The sequence below is a fragment of the Euleptes europaea genome, chromosome 8, assembly GCF_029931775.1.
Source record: "Euleptes europaea isolate rEulEur1 chromosome 8, rEulEur1.hap1, whole genome shotgun sequence".
NCBI lineage: Eukaryota > Metazoa > Chordata > Lepidosauria > Squamata > Sphaerodactylidae > Euleptes > Euleptes europaea.
The window spans coordinates 23,807,147-23,824,437 of NC_079319.1; the positions used below are offsets into that span (position 1 = coordinate 23,807,147).

Below are 17,291 nucleotides of genomic sequence, written 5' to 3' on the forward strand. Positions count from 1 at the left end.
TATTTCTGTTCTATATTATGTTCTGATATTGTAGTTTTAGTCAATGTTGTATGGTTTTAAATGCTGTTACCCGCTCTGAGCCTGGCTTGGCTGGGAATGAGGGCAGGCTACAAATGAAATAAATACACAATTTATATATATATAATTTTTGTTTTGTAGACTAGCAAAAATGCTTTTTTTGTTGGTGATCTGGGGAAGTTGACCAAGCAGCACATCCATTGGCAGAATGTTATGGCACGAATAAAACCATTTTACAATGTAAAATGTAACTCTACTCCTGGTGTACTTGAGATTCTGGCAGCTCTTGGAACTGGGTTTGCATGTTCGAGTAAAGTGAGTATTTTGTTTCTGCTCATCACCTGAACTTCTCCTGTAAATAATATCTTTATAGAATGTGTATTGATAATAACATTTCCATAGAGAGGCATCTTTATTTATTTACGTTATTTATAGTCTGCTTTTCTCACTGGGACTCCAGGCGAATTACTCAGAGTGAGTTAATTCCTGATGTGTGGTGTTGTGTGCCACATGTTATATCTAACAGACCAGCGTTTTAACTGGCTTACTCTTGTCCTTCTGACACTATTTAAGAAGCTTGTATCTGGCTTTGAAGCTCTTATACTAGAAGACTACCGTACATAAAGACTTATTTCACTGTGATCTCCAAGATTGATTAAGAATACCCTCTTGCCAGTACAACTTGTGTTCTGTGTTTGTACATTAAATTTATGTAAAAGCTGTTTTCAGTGGTTATTCCAGCACTGTAGAACTCCCACCCCCCAAAAAAAGCTTGGGCATCTTTCATTGAGCAGTGGAAGCCCCTGTCTTTGTGTTTAATTGGGCTGTTTTTTTTATTCAAGGTGGAGATGTTGGCATTTTAGAAGTTCTGTATATGGGTTGTTTTTTTTAAAGAAAAAGGCGTACAAAATTAAACGGTCTTAAATTGTTTTTGGTAACAAATGCTGTATGTATTTTTATTATCACAGGCTATATTTGGAAAATACTACTATTTCTCACTGTATTAGCACAATCTGTAAGTTTATTTTACAGCTTTAACTTTTTTTTTTTAATAGTTTGCTTTTTTCTATTCCAGACGGAAATGGCATTGATTCAAGATTTGGGCATTTCTGCTAAAAATATCATATTCACTAATCCTTGCAAGCAAGCTTCTCAGATAAAATATGCAGCCAAAATTGGAGTAAACCTTTTGTCATGTGACAGTGATTTGGAACTAAAGAAAATTGCTAGGAATCATCCAAATGCAAAGTAAGTAAAAATGAATATATTTGTTTCCCTTACTTCTCTGGAAATTTAATTTTGGTTACAGTACATGATTATAATGGACTGCAATCTGTGAAAGGATAATTTTCTGAAGTACTTTTGTACAAAGTATTCTCAATTAGATGTTTAACATGTTGTTCTTTAATGTGGAACCCCCAGACCTTTCTGGTGTGCTCTGGCTTCAAAGCTGTAGTCTGTTACATCTGAAGGCTCTGTTAACTTTCATCAGTATTGTTTTATCAAAAACTCTTAAAACTTCTTTGACTGAGAAGCTGTTTCTGCCAAGGTCATGTGAGCAAGACAGTGTTAATACCTTAATAAATAATGCCTGGGATTTTGGCACGATGGGATGTATGACATACTTGTTCAGCTCACTATCTCTGAGAATTGCCTAACAAGTCTCTTAAACTGGTCCAGACTGTTTCAGGGGGAACAAAACCCAGTAGATGTCTGGAACACCTGCCAATATACTGCATGCCAGTCTAGTAGTGCTGTGCATCAGCAGGGCATGTGAAACTTCCTTCTAGATTATTGGGGTAGATTCAGCGTGGGAAGAGGAATAAAAGTGTGGTTATGGATTTCCTGGAATCCATCTGGTTATAGGTAAGTGCGTGCTCCTTTGAACTAGTGCAATGCGAAGGGTATATTTTGACCCTGGCTTGCTTACTATGTTTTGAGAGCAGCTGTTCCTCTAAGAAGTAAATACTAGTGCTTCAGTTGGGCATCTCCTTTTCCACATTCAACTTCTCTGTAGAAATGTTGCTGTAACCATGGGGATTAACACATGGGCAGAATGTTCTTGGTTCGCTCCTCCCTTATCTCACAATATTTTAATCCGAGACTGGATAGTCAAACGCATGACACTAGTCCATCCCACTATAAGTCCAAAGCAAGTAGCTGCTGGAGGCTTCCCGTGCATTTGAGCCACCCATATAATGTGGGATAGTAGGGGAGTGACCGCCGTGTCATTGCCCAAGGATTGGCTGAGGGGTTTATCCAATCAAAGGCCGATTCTCCCCCTTCTTTTTCTTGGGACACCAGCGTTCCGGTATACAATTGTGACGGTGTGAAGTACCCCCACACACACAGGGCTGGTCGGGGGGGGGGGTCTGTCTGGCCTGGAGAGGGTCGGGGCTTGAGGCGCCTCTTTAGCCTCAGACCAGTCTGAGGGAGAGTCTGAGCTTTCCTCTCCCTCAGAGGCTACCCGGGTGGCTCTATGCTTAGCCAGCCTGGTTCACAGCCTACTTCCTACCTGGCTACAGCTCTCCTCTGGCGTTTTATACTCTTCAGGCCAGAGAAGCTCCGTCCCTTCCACCCTCTGCCCTCCCCCCGGAAGTCCATAAAAGGAGCTCTCCTTCCCCGCCACGTCACTTCCCTTCCTAGCCAGCAGCGCGGCTCAAACCTGCCCCGCCCTTGCTCACCCGCAGCTCAGCTGTTTGTCGGGGCTGGGAGCTTGAACGCAAGGAGGTTAGTAGTGGGCTAGTTGTGTGATTACACGCACGCCGGCGTTCCGGTAATGTAGCGAAATAAAAAAAAGTGGCGGTTTAGCACCGAAAAGATCGCTAGAAAACAGGGATTGCTTAACCCGTTTTTTGTGTGCTTAATTCGCGCCTAAGGTGGGTCCGATGCGCAGCACTTGGACGGTCATGCGTTTAGACCACGGGAATTCGCTACTTTTAAGGCACAAAGGCGAGAAAAATTGGCCATGCGTTAAACCCCCATGTATTATTGTGAAAGAATGGTACTCGTTTCCCCTGTGGATGGCCAAGAAACTGCAGCTGTTTCCTTATCTTTTTCTCACACTAGTAGTATTTACTGTAATCCAAAACTTTAGGAGCATTTGCAAAAGGAAATTATAGATAAGTTTGTGTGTTTCAGCATGACTGCAGCCTATCCTTAGCAGAATGCAGTTGGCAATGTAGGCAGCAGCTTTGGAAAAGGTAGAATTTCTCCATTCTCTTCCCCCCTAACTCCCCCCCCCATTCCAGAAATCTTTACACTGACTGTGGGGAAGTCATTCTTGTTAGCTATGTGAATGAGACTCGGACATTCATAGCCTGTGGCAATCCGCTAATTTTATGAGCGTACCTGCTCACCAAAGTACGCTTGCCCTAAATGTTGTGCAGGCGTTTAGATGTTTGAGTGAAGGAGCATTATTCATGAAGGCAAGTAATGGCAATTAATAGAGGCACAAGGTTGAAATAAATGACCTGTTATCCTAGAGGCCAAAGACTTGTCATGCTTTTGCTCACCCATTCCTGTTAAATATTGTTACCTTCTGGTAAAGGAGGAAGACTTTCTATCTTCTAAGCAAAGTATCCACCAAGCAGTTCTAGTTACTAAAGGAAGAAATGTGACCCACAAAGTCTCATCACAGTGAAACTAATTGTCAGGATGAAAAAAAGGTGAAAAAATAGTTGCATGTAAGAAGAAAATATTAAACATTTTGTGGCCAATCAGCCACATTTTAAGTCATATTTGAACAACAAGGTTTTTTTAAAAGTTGAATGTCGCTCAAGGAACTTATGACCATGACTTCATCTTAGGTAATGTATTTTTATTACAGCATTCAACAGACTTTCTGCTACCACAGAGTCTTTAGCTGCTGCATTTCCAAACCTCTTATCCTTTTTTTCCCCTAACTCCATGTTTTAGGCCCTAATTGCTAGTTTTCTCTCTGTACAGGATTGTTTTTATTAGGTTCACTTGACTCGGCCACCGATGGAGCTGGAGTGTTGGCAACATAATCAACATGCTTCTGACAGTCTTCAGGCTTCACATGTGCTGATGCTGGTGTAAACCAACTGTGCCCCAATCATCTTCCCCTTCTCTTAGGCTCTTACTCCATATTGCCACAGAAGACAATGGAGGTGAAGAGATGAACATGAAGTTTGGCACCACCCTGAAGAACTGTCGGCATCTCATGGAATGTGCTAAGGAGCTGGATGTCCAAATAGTTGGTGTTAAGTGAGTAGCCTTAGTCACCTCCTTTGCCTTCCCTCTGTCATGCTCATCTGATGAATATGAAATAGGAAGTCGGCGGACTTGAGATTACATTTACTATCAGTAATGTTCATGCTAGAAAAATGCTAGTGTAATAGACTATCAAAATAGTTCTTCACAAATGCTATTCTAGTCACATTTCATGCATGTTTGTGAAATGGTGTTAAATGCTTTGTCTCATAATTGTTCAAGTGTCAGGCAGAGATTATGGGGTTGCCATAAATCAGCTGTTACTTGACAGCAGTTTCCACCACACCAACAACTACCTCCCCTATTTGATAATTCTTATAAAATGTTTGTTCCATAGATGACATAAAATACTGAAGACTTTTAAAAATTCTAACAGTTCTTGTTTTTCATTGCCTGGTAAAACGGACCCTTTTAAGTTATTATCTAATTGGAATTAAGTTCAGCTGTTAGAATAATTTTTCCCAAATGAAAACCAAATCATGAACTTATTTATTTTATTACTTTTATTTTATTTATATTCCACCCTTTCCCAACAAAGTAGGCTCAGGGTGGCAAACAACAATATATTCCACATGTGTGTATACAATCTTGAAAACGAATACATATCAATATAAATTAAAACCAGTTCCTTAATACTTAAAAACATTTATGTATAGTTTCCCCTAATGCCACCCATTTAGTTCCCTCCCCCTGCAATAATTTAGAGTTGTCTTAACTTCTTGTAGTTTAGGTGCTGTCATCTTGAAAGTAGGAATAGAGGCAAAGGACTGTGACCTCTTGCCTGGACAAGTGCCTTTTAACTGGCAGTTTCTTGGCAAAAACTATATCCAACAAGGACTGGAGCATTCAGCTGATTTTCCTTTCAGTTATGATGCATCTTTTCTACGAAATTCCACTTCTATTAACTTTTTATCTGTCCTGTTCCTCCAGAAAAGGAGGCATTTAGGCATTTATGCCCTACTTTTCTCCCTCCCTATCTAGAGACTCAAAGCCTATTGCAGAAATACGTTTTTAAAAAAATCTGCAATATGATATTTCATCGTCCTGGGCAGCTGCTGGTTTCAGTTGTTTTGCTCCTGCAGGGCCTCTGGCAACAAAGCTTAGGTTAAGAGGGCCAAGAGCCTTTTGGCTTGTGCCTCTAGCCACAGACCTGTAACAGAGGGAGAACAGGAGCTCCGTCCAGATCTCCTTCAGTTGGCAAAAATATATTCCCAACCTTCCTCTCCTGTTTTGAATTTGTGGGCTTTTGAATGTAGGGATCTACATGGGTTTCTGGCACATGCAGGATCTTTGGGGTAAAATCACAAGTTCATTTGTTTACTTAAAAAAAATATATCCTGCCCTCTATCTCAGACAAAGCTGGGCTCAGGGCAGGTGAAGTTCTTTGAAGTATCATCTGAATGTCTGTCTGCTTTATTTTTCAGCTGTTAACATGCTTGCCACAGCTTTTTTTTGTTAACTAGTAACTCGCATAACTTCTAGCTATATATGCATAGTTGAGAAGAAAAAAGAAAACAAATGTTTTGTGACATTAACATACACTATATGTGTTCCTCAAACACATCTGTTTGGAACAGCAATATTAGCTCAAGTCTCTCAGTATTCTCCAAGTTTCCTATTAATGTAACTAGAGTAATGATCTTGGTAGCACTAAAACTGTTCATTTGTTTTTCAGATTTCATGTTTCAAACTCCTGCAAGGAACCTCAAGTATACAAACATGCTATTTCTGATGCTCGCTGTGTATTTGATATGGCTGTAAGTAAATTATTGCACATGCATACACTTCAGTGCTCATATTAATTGTTACGATGCAAAGACATATTTTTAAAATTGAACTCAGCCCTTTTGATCTTTGTCAATCAGATTACTGTATACTAATCTGCATCCCTGTGCAAATTCACCCTTACACCAAAAAGTATCCACTTTTACTTTATGTGCTGACTTTCATTTTATGATTCAGTTTTAATTTAATGCTTAATTTTCCTTCAGATTACTTTTTACCAGATCATTGTTTAAGTGCATACTTCTCTGAATGAAAAAACCAACTCAGACATCAGACACATTCTAAAATTTTTGCACTTCTATTTTAGGAAGAATTTGGCTTTACCATGAATATGTTGAACATTGGTGGGGGCTTCACAGATAGTGAACGTGATCTGGAAGAGGTATGAATGCCTTTCCTGAATTTTCCTGTTGAATTGGTATGCTTGGCATGTCATGTTCAGTAAGTATGTAAGACTTGTATGTACTGTAGATATAAAAGTTGAAGATGTTGCCTGCAGTACTACAAATGAATGGTGCCACAGAGCCTTTCAGTAAATTGGAATTGATGCCGTACTAAATTTTAATTCAGCTGGGAAAACTTGAATTTACACTATCATACTTGAGTGTAGCTTGCAGGGCCACAAAGTGGGTTAAATTCCAATGTATTGGATGTCAGTATTCAATTAAAACATTTATATACTGCTTCTTCAGAGACCTGCTTGAGGCAGCTCACAAAGTAAAACAAGTTAAAACCATAACATCAAATCGAATCATTAAAAACCAGCCAATAAAATCCCAGAGTATAAAACATCTGTCACTGAAAAGAAGATCATGGCTGTCCTTCAGCTAGAAGCAGATTGTGAAAACAATTCAAAATGTCAAATTCCTAGTTAAAAGCCTGGGTAAAAAGAAATGTTTTCTCTCTGTGCCTAGAAGATAGTAGGACAGGCACAAGATAGGCTTCAAGGGGGTAGGGATTACATAGGCCAGGAGCCAGCACAGAAAAGGCCCTGTTTCATGTCTAATGGTGGGAACACAGAGCTGAGCCTGTGAGGAAGATCTCAAGTGGTGGGATGGATAGAGTACAGGAAGAAGTCCTTCAAGTACCTTGGCCCCAAACTATTTAGAACCCTAAAGGAAAGTCTAGAAAAAGACAGTCAGTGCAGAGCTTTCAGCCTGAGACTGGTACGATCTGTCTGTCTAATCCTCGGCAATAGCCTGGCTGCCTGCCACGTTTTGAACCAGATAACGTTTTTGGACAGTTTTCAAAGGTAATCCTTGTAGAGTGCATTATAGCGATGTAGTATGGATCACTGTGGCCAGATCGTGCTTTTCAAGGAATGGCTGTAGCACCAGTATCCGCTGGAGCTTCATAAAATGTTCTACGTGCCATGAAGAAAATCTGAGTCTCCAGCTGTAGGAAGAATGCAACTCCCTCCAGAACAAGATGCCTCCTCAGTCCCTGAGTAGCTTTGTCATGGACTAACATGGTACCTCAGTCTTATGTGGACTGAGTTTCAGTTTATTGGCCCTCATCCATCTCATTACCTTCTGCAGGCGCAGGTTCAGGACTTCCACAGCTGCACCCATCTCAGTTGCTAAGAAGAAATAGAGCTGCTGCTGCATGCATATTGGTGGCACCTTACTCCATAACACCCTGATTTGGAGATTGAGTGATAAGTTTGGACATGTGCTTTGAGGCTTGTGCTCTAGTTACTTCAAGAGCCATTTACAAGTAAATCTTCCTATGCATTAGGGTCAGAAGTGACACTAAAGGGGAAGTGAAACCCTTTCCCCTTCTGTCTCACAATTAAGAGTTACTGGATTGTGTTTCCAAACCCCATCTTCTTTCCCCCTCTTATAATTCCTTAAAACAAAATTGGAGGGTTTCATTAAAAGAGCATTGTATTATGTTGGATAACAAAAGGAGTGAAAAGGAGCAACATACACCCAAGGTACTGGAGGCCTAAACAAACACAGCATTTTACTTAATATATACTTTGTACTGATACATCAGTAAAAATAATGCTTTAACCATTCAGTATTCCTTATTCATTCCAGTATTTATTCCTCTGTTAATGCCTTACTAATGCAGTCTCAAGCCCCTACGTGAGTAACACTGGGGGTTCTGTACAGAGTCTGCCACCCTTCTGTAGTTGTATCCATGTATTATCAACAGCCCTTAATACAATGTCATGCATCTAAACATCTGAGTAATTGTCAAATGCAATTCATATTTTAAATTATTAAACTAAGATTTAATTGGGTTTGTCTGATTTCTGCACCTGATTACCTGAGTGCTTAATTTTGTTTAAAACACACATAGGAGGATTATGAATGGTTACTCTGTTTAACTCTCAGGCGTTTCCAGCTGTAGGTAATTTTAAAAATGTCAAAATCAAGAACAGTGTTTTGAAAGGTATGTGTTGCAATATGGAGTGCATGTGTCCATCAGTCTGATTGTATCCATTAAGGAGTTGCTATTTGTATGGGCCTCCAAATAGGGAAAACCAAGCGTTTCCATGTTATCATTCACATGCTTGGGGCTATTTACCTTTTCTGGACACATTCAGAACACACAAAGGAGAGAGTCTTCTTAATTGGGCTACTAGTACAGAAGAAAGAGCCTTTAAATCGTACCTTAATAAAAACATCATCACTTTTATTATTTGACATTATTTAAGCTTTTGAGTGGCTCCTTTGACCAGATCAGTCCCAAGAGCCCCATGTTGAGATCTTAAATCTTGTTCAGAATAAAATGTTATTTTCAAGGTCTTGCTAAAGTTGTGAGTAGCCAGCGTGGTATAGTGGTTAAGAGCAGAGGACTAATCTGGAGAACCAGGTTTGATTCCCCACTCCTCCACATAAAGCCTGCTGGGTGATCTTGGGCCAGTCACAGTTCTCTCAGAACTCTTTCAGCCCATACGGAGGCAGGCAGTGGCAAACCACCTCCGAACATCTCTTGACTTGACAATCCTACAGGGTTGCCAAAAATCAGTTGTGACTTGACAGCACTTTCTACCACCCACTAAAGTTGTGGCATCTCTAAAACTTCCAGTCTTGCAGGTGACTGTTGGGGTGTTTAAGCAGCCCCTCTGCACCTTCTGCATGCTCCAAAATTTACCTTATCAAATACATCACTTGTTTCATCAATGTGTTGTCCATGAGTGTTCATATGTAAGCTACAGGAGTCTGCACTTGATCCAGCTTAGTTGTCTGATTTGGGATTAAGCCTGTACAAAATAGACTAGTTGTTTTCGCTATGCCAATAAAGGTTTTGAATTGAATTGACTAGTTGTTTTCCAATACAGGAAGCTGATATTTAGAAACTGGTACAGATTCAGTCAAGTTCCTTACAATGAAGGTCTTGGTTTCCATAATTCCTGCTAGGAGAGGTCAAACAGTGGTGAGGGCCCAGCATGGTCAGGATGACTTGGAATTGGTCATTAGCTCATTAATGAATTAAATAATCTTCTTTATTGTACTCACACTAAGCCCTGGAAATCAGAGGCTCCCACTACCTCAGTGCCCTAGTAGCTACCTGGGAAATTGGCAGCTTTGGAAATACCATCATGTTTGTCATTTGCTTAAACAGAAGGTTTGGCTGTTCCAGATATTTCAGTATGGGCTCCTGGATTATAGGGTGGTGATCATGACTTCTGAAAATGCCCTGTTTAGTAGATTCAGCTGTATGGCTAGGATCTATTGATGTCTTCTGAAAAACATCTTAAAGTAGGTTATTCCTTATTTAATGTTTGACAGTTTAAGTTTTTTTTTTAATAAATAGGAAATTACTTGGGTAAAATTCAAACTGTGTTTTCACTTCTTCCTTCATCTGCCACCTTGGCCAGAACTAATACATTTATATAGAGTAAACCACTTACATTTTGAAGAGAGGTTTGATTCCGCAGATAGCCAGGATGAACATTTAGAAACAAACTTTTAAGCTCTCACAAGTTGTAAATTGTGGAGACAGGCTTTCAACTGAAACGTTCCTTTTCTGTTTTCTAGGTTAATCACATTGTCAGTCCACTGCTGGATATCTACTTTCCTGAAGAGTCTGGTATAAATGTGGTTGCAGAGCCCGGATGCTATTACGTTACATCTGCATTTACTCTTGCAGTTAATGTTATTGCCAAGAAAGCTGCTCAGTGTGATAAACATCTTCCCTTTGAAAGTAAGCAAAAACATTTTGTACATTTAAATCTGTACCGATACAGCACTTGGATCCTGGCTACAACTAATCCTTTTATCAAATAGTTTGCTTCACCTTTCAGGTGTTTGTTGTACTGGGATATTTCTTAGCCGGCCTCATGTCTTATACTTGATTGTTGGTTAGAAAGCTGCAGGTCCTTTTACGTGTTTCTAACCTTTGTGTAATTGTTGGCTGTTGAGTCATTTGCAAACTGACTTAAATATAGGAAGACCTATGGAAGTGATGCACAGAGTGTGGTTCCTAGAGTCAGCCTGTTGTTGAGAAGCTTGTAGGTGTCTGCCTCATTGTTTGAACCGGCTGCCATTCGAATAGCCTTTACTGTTGAACACATGAGTACATGAAGCTGCCTTATACTGAATCAGACCCTTGGTCCATCAAAGTCAGTATTGTCCTACTCAGACTGTCAGCGGCTCTCCAGGGTCTCAGGCGGAGGTCTTTCACATCACCTACTTTCCTAGTCCCTTTAACTGGAGATGCCGGGTATTGAACCTGGGACCTTCTGCATGCCAAGCAGATGCTCTACCACTGAGCCACAGCCCCTCCCACTGTTCTGAACTCGCGAGGAGGCAGAAGGGAAATGTCATGACACCTGGGGTTCAGGGGTCGTACTTCTGTTTGCATAGGAACATGCTGCTTCAAGGTGAAAGGTTTGTTCTCCTCTGAGGCTCCAGGCGTCTTGAGCAATGGGTTATTTTCCTTGATCCATCCGGGGAAGGCAGGACAAAAAATCGAACTTCCTGTCTTCCTGGCGGGAAAATAGCCCGGAGCAGCCCAGTTTCCTCCTGCCTTCGTATGGGGAAAGTAGGTCTCTGACCTAGCTCTGTGCTTAGTCAGCGTAGTTTACTATTTACTCCTCTTCCTTCCTGTCTAAAACTTTATTCCTATCTTTCTAATCCTCCTCTCTTACCCTCCCAACCTTCCCCGTGTGTGTTTTCTACCTCCCTCTGGGGTTTTTTGTAAGCTGAGGGGATCAGGGGAGCGATCCAAGATGGCCGACGCCATTAAGCCCCGGGAAGACGACCTATTGTCTGTGGAGGATTACCAGCTAGGTCTGGTACAATCAGGCAAAGCTCCTCCCGATTCTCCCAACGGCCGCAATAGCGAGCCCTTAGGGATTGAAGCGGAGGACGCGCGGGGAAGCACGGAGTCCGAGCCGCTGCAAGCAGCGCCGAAAAAGGCGCGAAAGTCCACGCCAGCCAGATACGGACCCGGGAAGAAGAAACGCGGCCCCAAGCCTGCCGGTTCTTCAAAACTTACCAGCCACAAGGTGAAAGGGGGAAAGAAGCCTCATTCTTCCCCTGTATCTGCGCCTGTGAGAGCACCCGCGACTCCTCCAGCGGCTGTCTCCCCTGTTCCAGTGGGTGATCCCTCCAGGGCTGGAGTTGGTAACGTACCCCCTCCCTCTCTTGAAGAGGCGGGAATTCGCCATTTTACTCAGCAAGAAGCTGATGATATGATTAATTATGCATTACAAAGACAGTGGCAAGCCTTCCAAGCTTACCAATGCAGGATTCCCCCCCCCTTTCCATGGGCTGTTCCCCCCCCTCTCCCTCCCCCCATGGGCTCTCCTCCCAATCCCTCTGCTCAGGCTTACAGAGACTTTCCAGGGGGACTTCCAGGTCCTAGTCAGATGAACCCTACCCAGGTTCAGCCTCAGCCTCAACCTCCTGCTCCAAAGCAGTGGCCCACCAAGGCTGCATTAAAATCTAGGGGCCCTGAAACCCAATCTACACAATTGGACTCTACCTTATCCACTGAGTCGGATCCAGAGTTAGAAGAGGGCGAGTTTGATTCCGATGAGGAGTCCTCTCACTAAGATGAACAGACTAATAGGCTTTTCAATGGGGACGACTACCAATCCTTACTGGCTAAGGCAATCTTAGCCTTAGAATTAAATGAAGAGGACCCCTCTCCTGAGGAAAAGGGGCCTAAATTAAAACAAGGGGTTAAGGAATGTTTTCCACATAAGAAAGCCCCCCACAATTTGGTACCCTTTCCCGACCTATTCTCCAGAACGGTCAGGGAGGAATGGGATAATCCTTCAGCCACAAAACAGGTGCCTCCGGCAATTAAGAAATTATATTCCTTGGCACCACATGCCATGTCTTTACTTAAGGTACCCCTTGTAGACGCACCAGTAGCCGATCTGCAGAACCCGGGGCTGGTGCCAGAAGATGCATTGAGGGATCAGCTTGACAGAAAGTCTGATTCCCTGACCCAGAAAAGCCCATGAGGCTGCTGCCTTGGCCATTCAGGCCAACGCAACCATGTCTATTTTTGCGAGAGCCTCCTTTCTTTGGGTCAAGAAATTGATCCAACTGGTTCCTGATGATAACATCAGGGTTATCGGCGGCCTAGAGAGGTCCTAAGCGCAGTCAGTCTAATGGCGGATGCCTCATTAGACTCTATTTCCTTCTCTGCCCGCTCCATGGCCTCAATCACCGCCGTCAGAAGGGCCCTATGGTTAAGAGCGTAGCCAGCAGATTTTAGGGCTAAAACCACACTTATGGCTTATCCTATTCAAGGGGAAAAGCTATTTGGAGAAAAATTAGAAAAAATCCTAATTGAGACAAAAGATAAAAAACATGTCATGCCCCGACAGTTGCGTAAAGAGCAGAGGTCTGCTAGTTACCAGCCCTTTCGTTCCTTTCGCCCCTCCAATAGGGGCAGGGCAGAATATAAGAGAGGATCATGGACCACGAATTTCCGGTCATTCCGCAGAGGCGGCTGGTTCCAAAGACCTCAATCTAACAGAGCTGACAATGGGGACAAGTTTCCCAAAACCAACACCCAGTGACGCCCAATCCATGGGCATAGGGGGGAGGCTTCAGTTTTTCAGACAGGTCTGGTTGGCCTCCAATCCCGACAACTGGGTTTCCAGGATAATAACCGATGGTTATCTTCTGGAATTCTCAAGCAAACCACGGGACCGATTCATTTATTCCCCGATCTCCCTCAAAAGGGAGAAAAGAGACCGGACACTCAGGGCCATTCACCATCTCCAACAGATCAAGGCCATAGAACAAGTACCCATGCAGGAGAGACATCAGGGAGTCTACTCTATATTTTTCACCGTCCCGAAGAAAAATGGACTGGAGAGCTATTTTGGACCTCAAATATGTAAACAAAAAGATCATTCGCAAACACTTCAGAATGGAAACGCTCCGTTCTATTGTGGAATCCCTACGTCCAAACACATTTATGACTGCGGTAGACTTAACAGAAGCGTATCTGCATGTGCCTATCCATCCGCACCACAGACGCTTTCTGAGATTTGCAATCGGACAATCCCATTTTCAATTCAGAGCCCTGCCTTTCGGTTTGGCTTCCGCCCTGAGGGTCTTCACGAAAATCCTCGTCACCATCGTAGCGGCCATCAGGCAGGATGGAATCCAGATACATCCGTATCTGGACGACATCCTGATCTGTTCCCAATCCAGAACCCTGTCTCTCCAACATACATCTATAGTAATGCAATCTCTCCAACAGCATGGGTACTTGATCAATTTAAGAAAGAGTTCCATCACACCATCCCAATCGCTGATCCACTTGGGGGTCAGAATAGACTCTCAGACAAACACCTTATCTCTCCCATCAGAGCGAATTTCCAAGATTACCACCTTGACCTCAGCTCTTATCAAATCAAAGTCAGCTCGCCTAATGCGACTGGCGAAACTCCTGGGACTGATGATCTCGTGCATAGCAGTGGTACCATGGGCATGTTTCCATTCAAGGCCTCTGCAATGGTTATTAAGGCCCTTTCAGAAGGATATAGCCAGGAAAAGGGACAAATTGATTCCCCTTACCCACAAAACCAAACAGGGTCTGGTTTGGTGGACACGCAAGACAAATCTGCAGAGATCCAGTCATTACATTCACGACGAACCATTACAAGTGTTCACGGATGCCAGTCTAGAGGGATGGGGAGCCACATTCAGTAGACGCATAGCCCAGGGACGTTGGTCATCACACGAGTCAAAACTGCACATAAACATTCTGGAACTAAGGGCGGTCAGACTAGCCCTGCTAGAATTCTCCGAGTCTCTCCGAGGTCATCATGTCCTCGTGAGGACCGACAACACCACTACAAAGGCACACATCAACAAGCAGGGAGGGACAAGATCATCCTCCCTACACCAGGAAGCAGTGGCACTGTTCACCTGGGCATAATCACACATACACTCGATCAGAGCGGAACACATAAAGGGAGCCCTCAACGTCCAAGCGGACTGGCTCAGCCGTCAGACTGTAGACGAGGGAGAGTGGTCCCTAGAAGCAGATGCCTTTCAGCTCGTTACTTCCAAATTCGGCGTACCGTTAGTAGACTTATTTGCCTCAGGCGAAAACAAAAGAGTACCAAGATTTTTCTCCCGTTACTTCCACCAGATGGCGGAAGGAACGGATGCACTCACCAGTCCATGGCCAACGGGACTGATGTATGCCTTTCCCCCACTACCAATAATTCCAAAGGCGCTAAGAAAGATTCAAAAAGAAAGAGCCAAGGTCATATTCATTGCCCCCTTTTGGCCACGCAGACCGTGGTTTGCAACTCTCTTGCAAATGTCAATACAGGAACCATGGAAAATTCCATCCCAATGGGGAACTCTCCGACAGGGGCCACTAGTTCACCCAGACCCCGAGTGGTTTTGCTTAACCGCATGGCTATTGAGCGGGGACTGCTTTTAGATAAGGGTTTCTCACAAGAAGTCACAGAAACCATTATGGAAGCGAGGCGTCCAAGCACCCAGCGCATATACAATGCGTCTTGGAAAGCTTACGTACACTGGGCATGGAGAAAAAAGATCGACCCATTGAACCCAGGCGTGCAAGGGGTCCTCGAGTTCCTCCAGGAGGGAGTAAGGCTTAAATTATCAGCTTCTACCTTAAGGAGTCAAATAGCTGCAATTGCCACGGTAATCCCCAACTTAGAGGGGTGTTCCACATCCAGACACAAACATATAGTAGCCTTCCTAAAAGGAGTGTCATAAATCCAACCACCGATCTCTCACAGGTTTCCCTCATGGAGCCTTAATCTGGTTCTTAACGCACTGACTTGTGCCCCATTCGAACCCTTAGATTTAGTACCCTTAAAGTTCCTGCGCACGAAGGTTCTGTTTTTAGTAGCCATCACCTCCGCTAGAAGGATTTCGGAAATTAGGGCGTTGTCTATCAGGGAAGGTCTTTGTGTTTTCCACAGAGACAAAGTGGTCTTAAGGCCGGATCCAACTTTTCGCCCAAAAGTAAATTCTCCCTTTCACTCTTCGCAAGAAATTAATTTGCCTTCTTTTTGCCCAAAGCCCTCCTGCGCAAAAGAACGAGCCTGGCACTCCTTAGATCTTAGGAGAACGCTTAAAATATTTATCCATAGAACACAAGAATTCAGGGAATCTGATTACCTGTTTATAGGTATTTCCAACCCAAATAAAGGTAAGCGCATGTCAGCAGCGGCAATCAGTTATACTCTCAGACTCTGTATCGTCGAAGCCTATAAAGCCACTGGCACGCCAGTCCCAGAGGGCATAACCGCTCACTCCCTGCGTAGTGCGGCAACCACGGCTGCATTTAACAAACAGGCCCCACTAGAAGAAATTTGCAAAGCAGCAACCTGGTCCACAGTTCCCACCTTTATTAAGCACTACAAGATCAATACATGGTCTTCTGCACAAGCATCCTTCGGACGAAGCGTGTTACAGCAGGTGGTTTAAGCAGTTTATTTCCCACCCGTTTGGGAGCTCTTGAAGGTCCCATTGCTCAAGACGCCTGGAGCCTCAGAGGAGAACGGAGCCTTGGATACCTACCGTGAAGGCTCCTTCTCTCCTGAGGCGAAGGGCGTCTTGCCCACCCAAAAATATATCGGGCATTAGAAGTATCAGGCATTAAAGGTAGCTCACAGTCAAATAGGATAAAGCTTCACTAGACTGACATTAAAGAATGTTCTGATTCTAGTTACTGGATTAGGTTTTCTCTTTGAGTGATGGTGGGTTTTTCTTACCTTTCCTATCCCGTATATACTGTTCCAATTAGTTATGTTTCTGTACTGGTTGTTTATGTTATCAGTTTTCGGTTATAATTACTTTCCAATGAGCTAGGCTAGTCGGGAACTGGGCTGCTCCAGGCTATTTTCCCGCCAGGAAGACAGGAAGTTCGATTTTTTTGTCCTGCCTTCCCCGGATGGATCAAGGAAAATAACCCATTGCTCAAGACGCCCTTCGCCTCAGGAGAGAAGGAGCCTTCACGGTAGGTATCCAAGGCTCCGTTTGTAAGGTCGTACTCTGAATTTTAACCTCTTGAGACGGCTGGGTTTGCTCCTGCTCAGTATTGGGGGTGTACTTCCACTGTGCTTGTTTTAAGATGCTTATTAAACTAGAGAATATTTGTATGTTATTGACTGACGGATGGATGGATGGAATAAAACAAATTAACAACAGTCCCTAAAATTTCTATATGCTCAATAAAATTAAGCACCTTCAGGCCATAGCAGCAGCAAATTCTAATTTAAATAATAATAAAGGAGGGGAAACAAAGAAAAGAAAATGAAGGAGGTGCATTGTAAAATGTTGCAGACCATCCAGCTTTTCTAAATGATTCTCCATATACTTGTTAGATTATCTCTCTTCCTTTCAGTGCTCCTTTACATGTTCTTTGCTCATGTGCATGTTTTCACATGCCTCTGAAAAACTGATCTTTCTTTTAGAGGCATTAAATAGAAATCTGTGAAACTGTTATTAAAATATAACTTTTTTTTTTTACAGTGGAACAAACCAGGAATGATGAACTGGTCTTCATGTACTACATGAATGATGGTGTTTATGGTTCTTTTGCAAGCAAATTATCTGAGAATTTGAATATGATTCCGGAGGTTCACAAGGTGAGAGTCCTTTAGTATAATGGGCAGTAGTTAAGGGTGCAGTCCTGAAATAGCTTACTTTGTAGTACTGTGTGCTTGGGCTTCTCATCAAGTAAGCAGAGCAGGATTTTTTTCAGGTAGGTAGCTGTGTTGGTCTGCAGTAGAAGACCACGATTCAAGCCCAGTAGCACCTTAAAGATCAACAAGA

At 43.0% G+C, this 17,291-nt stretch overlaps 1 protein-coding gene across 1 annotated transcript in view; it reads left to right on the plus strand.

Moving 5' to 3' along the window:
- The window catches only part of AZIN1 (antizyme inhibitor 1), a 41,095-nt gene that overhangs the window by 19,332 nt on the left and 4,472 nt on the right, over window positions 1-17,291 (plus strand). The window contains exons 4-10 of the mRNA XM_056854107.1: window positions 160-333; window positions 1,094-1,266; window positions 4,117-4,248; window positions 5,930-6,011; window positions 6,347-6,421; window positions 10,032-10,197; window positions 16,989-17,104. Coding sequence (XP_056710085.1) covers window positions 160-333; window positions 1,094-1,266; window positions 4,117-4,248; window positions 5,930-6,011; window positions 6,347-6,421; window positions 10,032-10,197; window positions 16,989-17,104 — 918 coding nt within the window. The remainder of the gene's footprint in view (window positions 1-159; window positions 334-1,093; window positions 1,267-4,116; window positions 4,249-5,929; window positions 6,012-6,346; window positions 6,422-10,031; window positions 10,198-16,988; window positions 17,105-17,291) is intronic.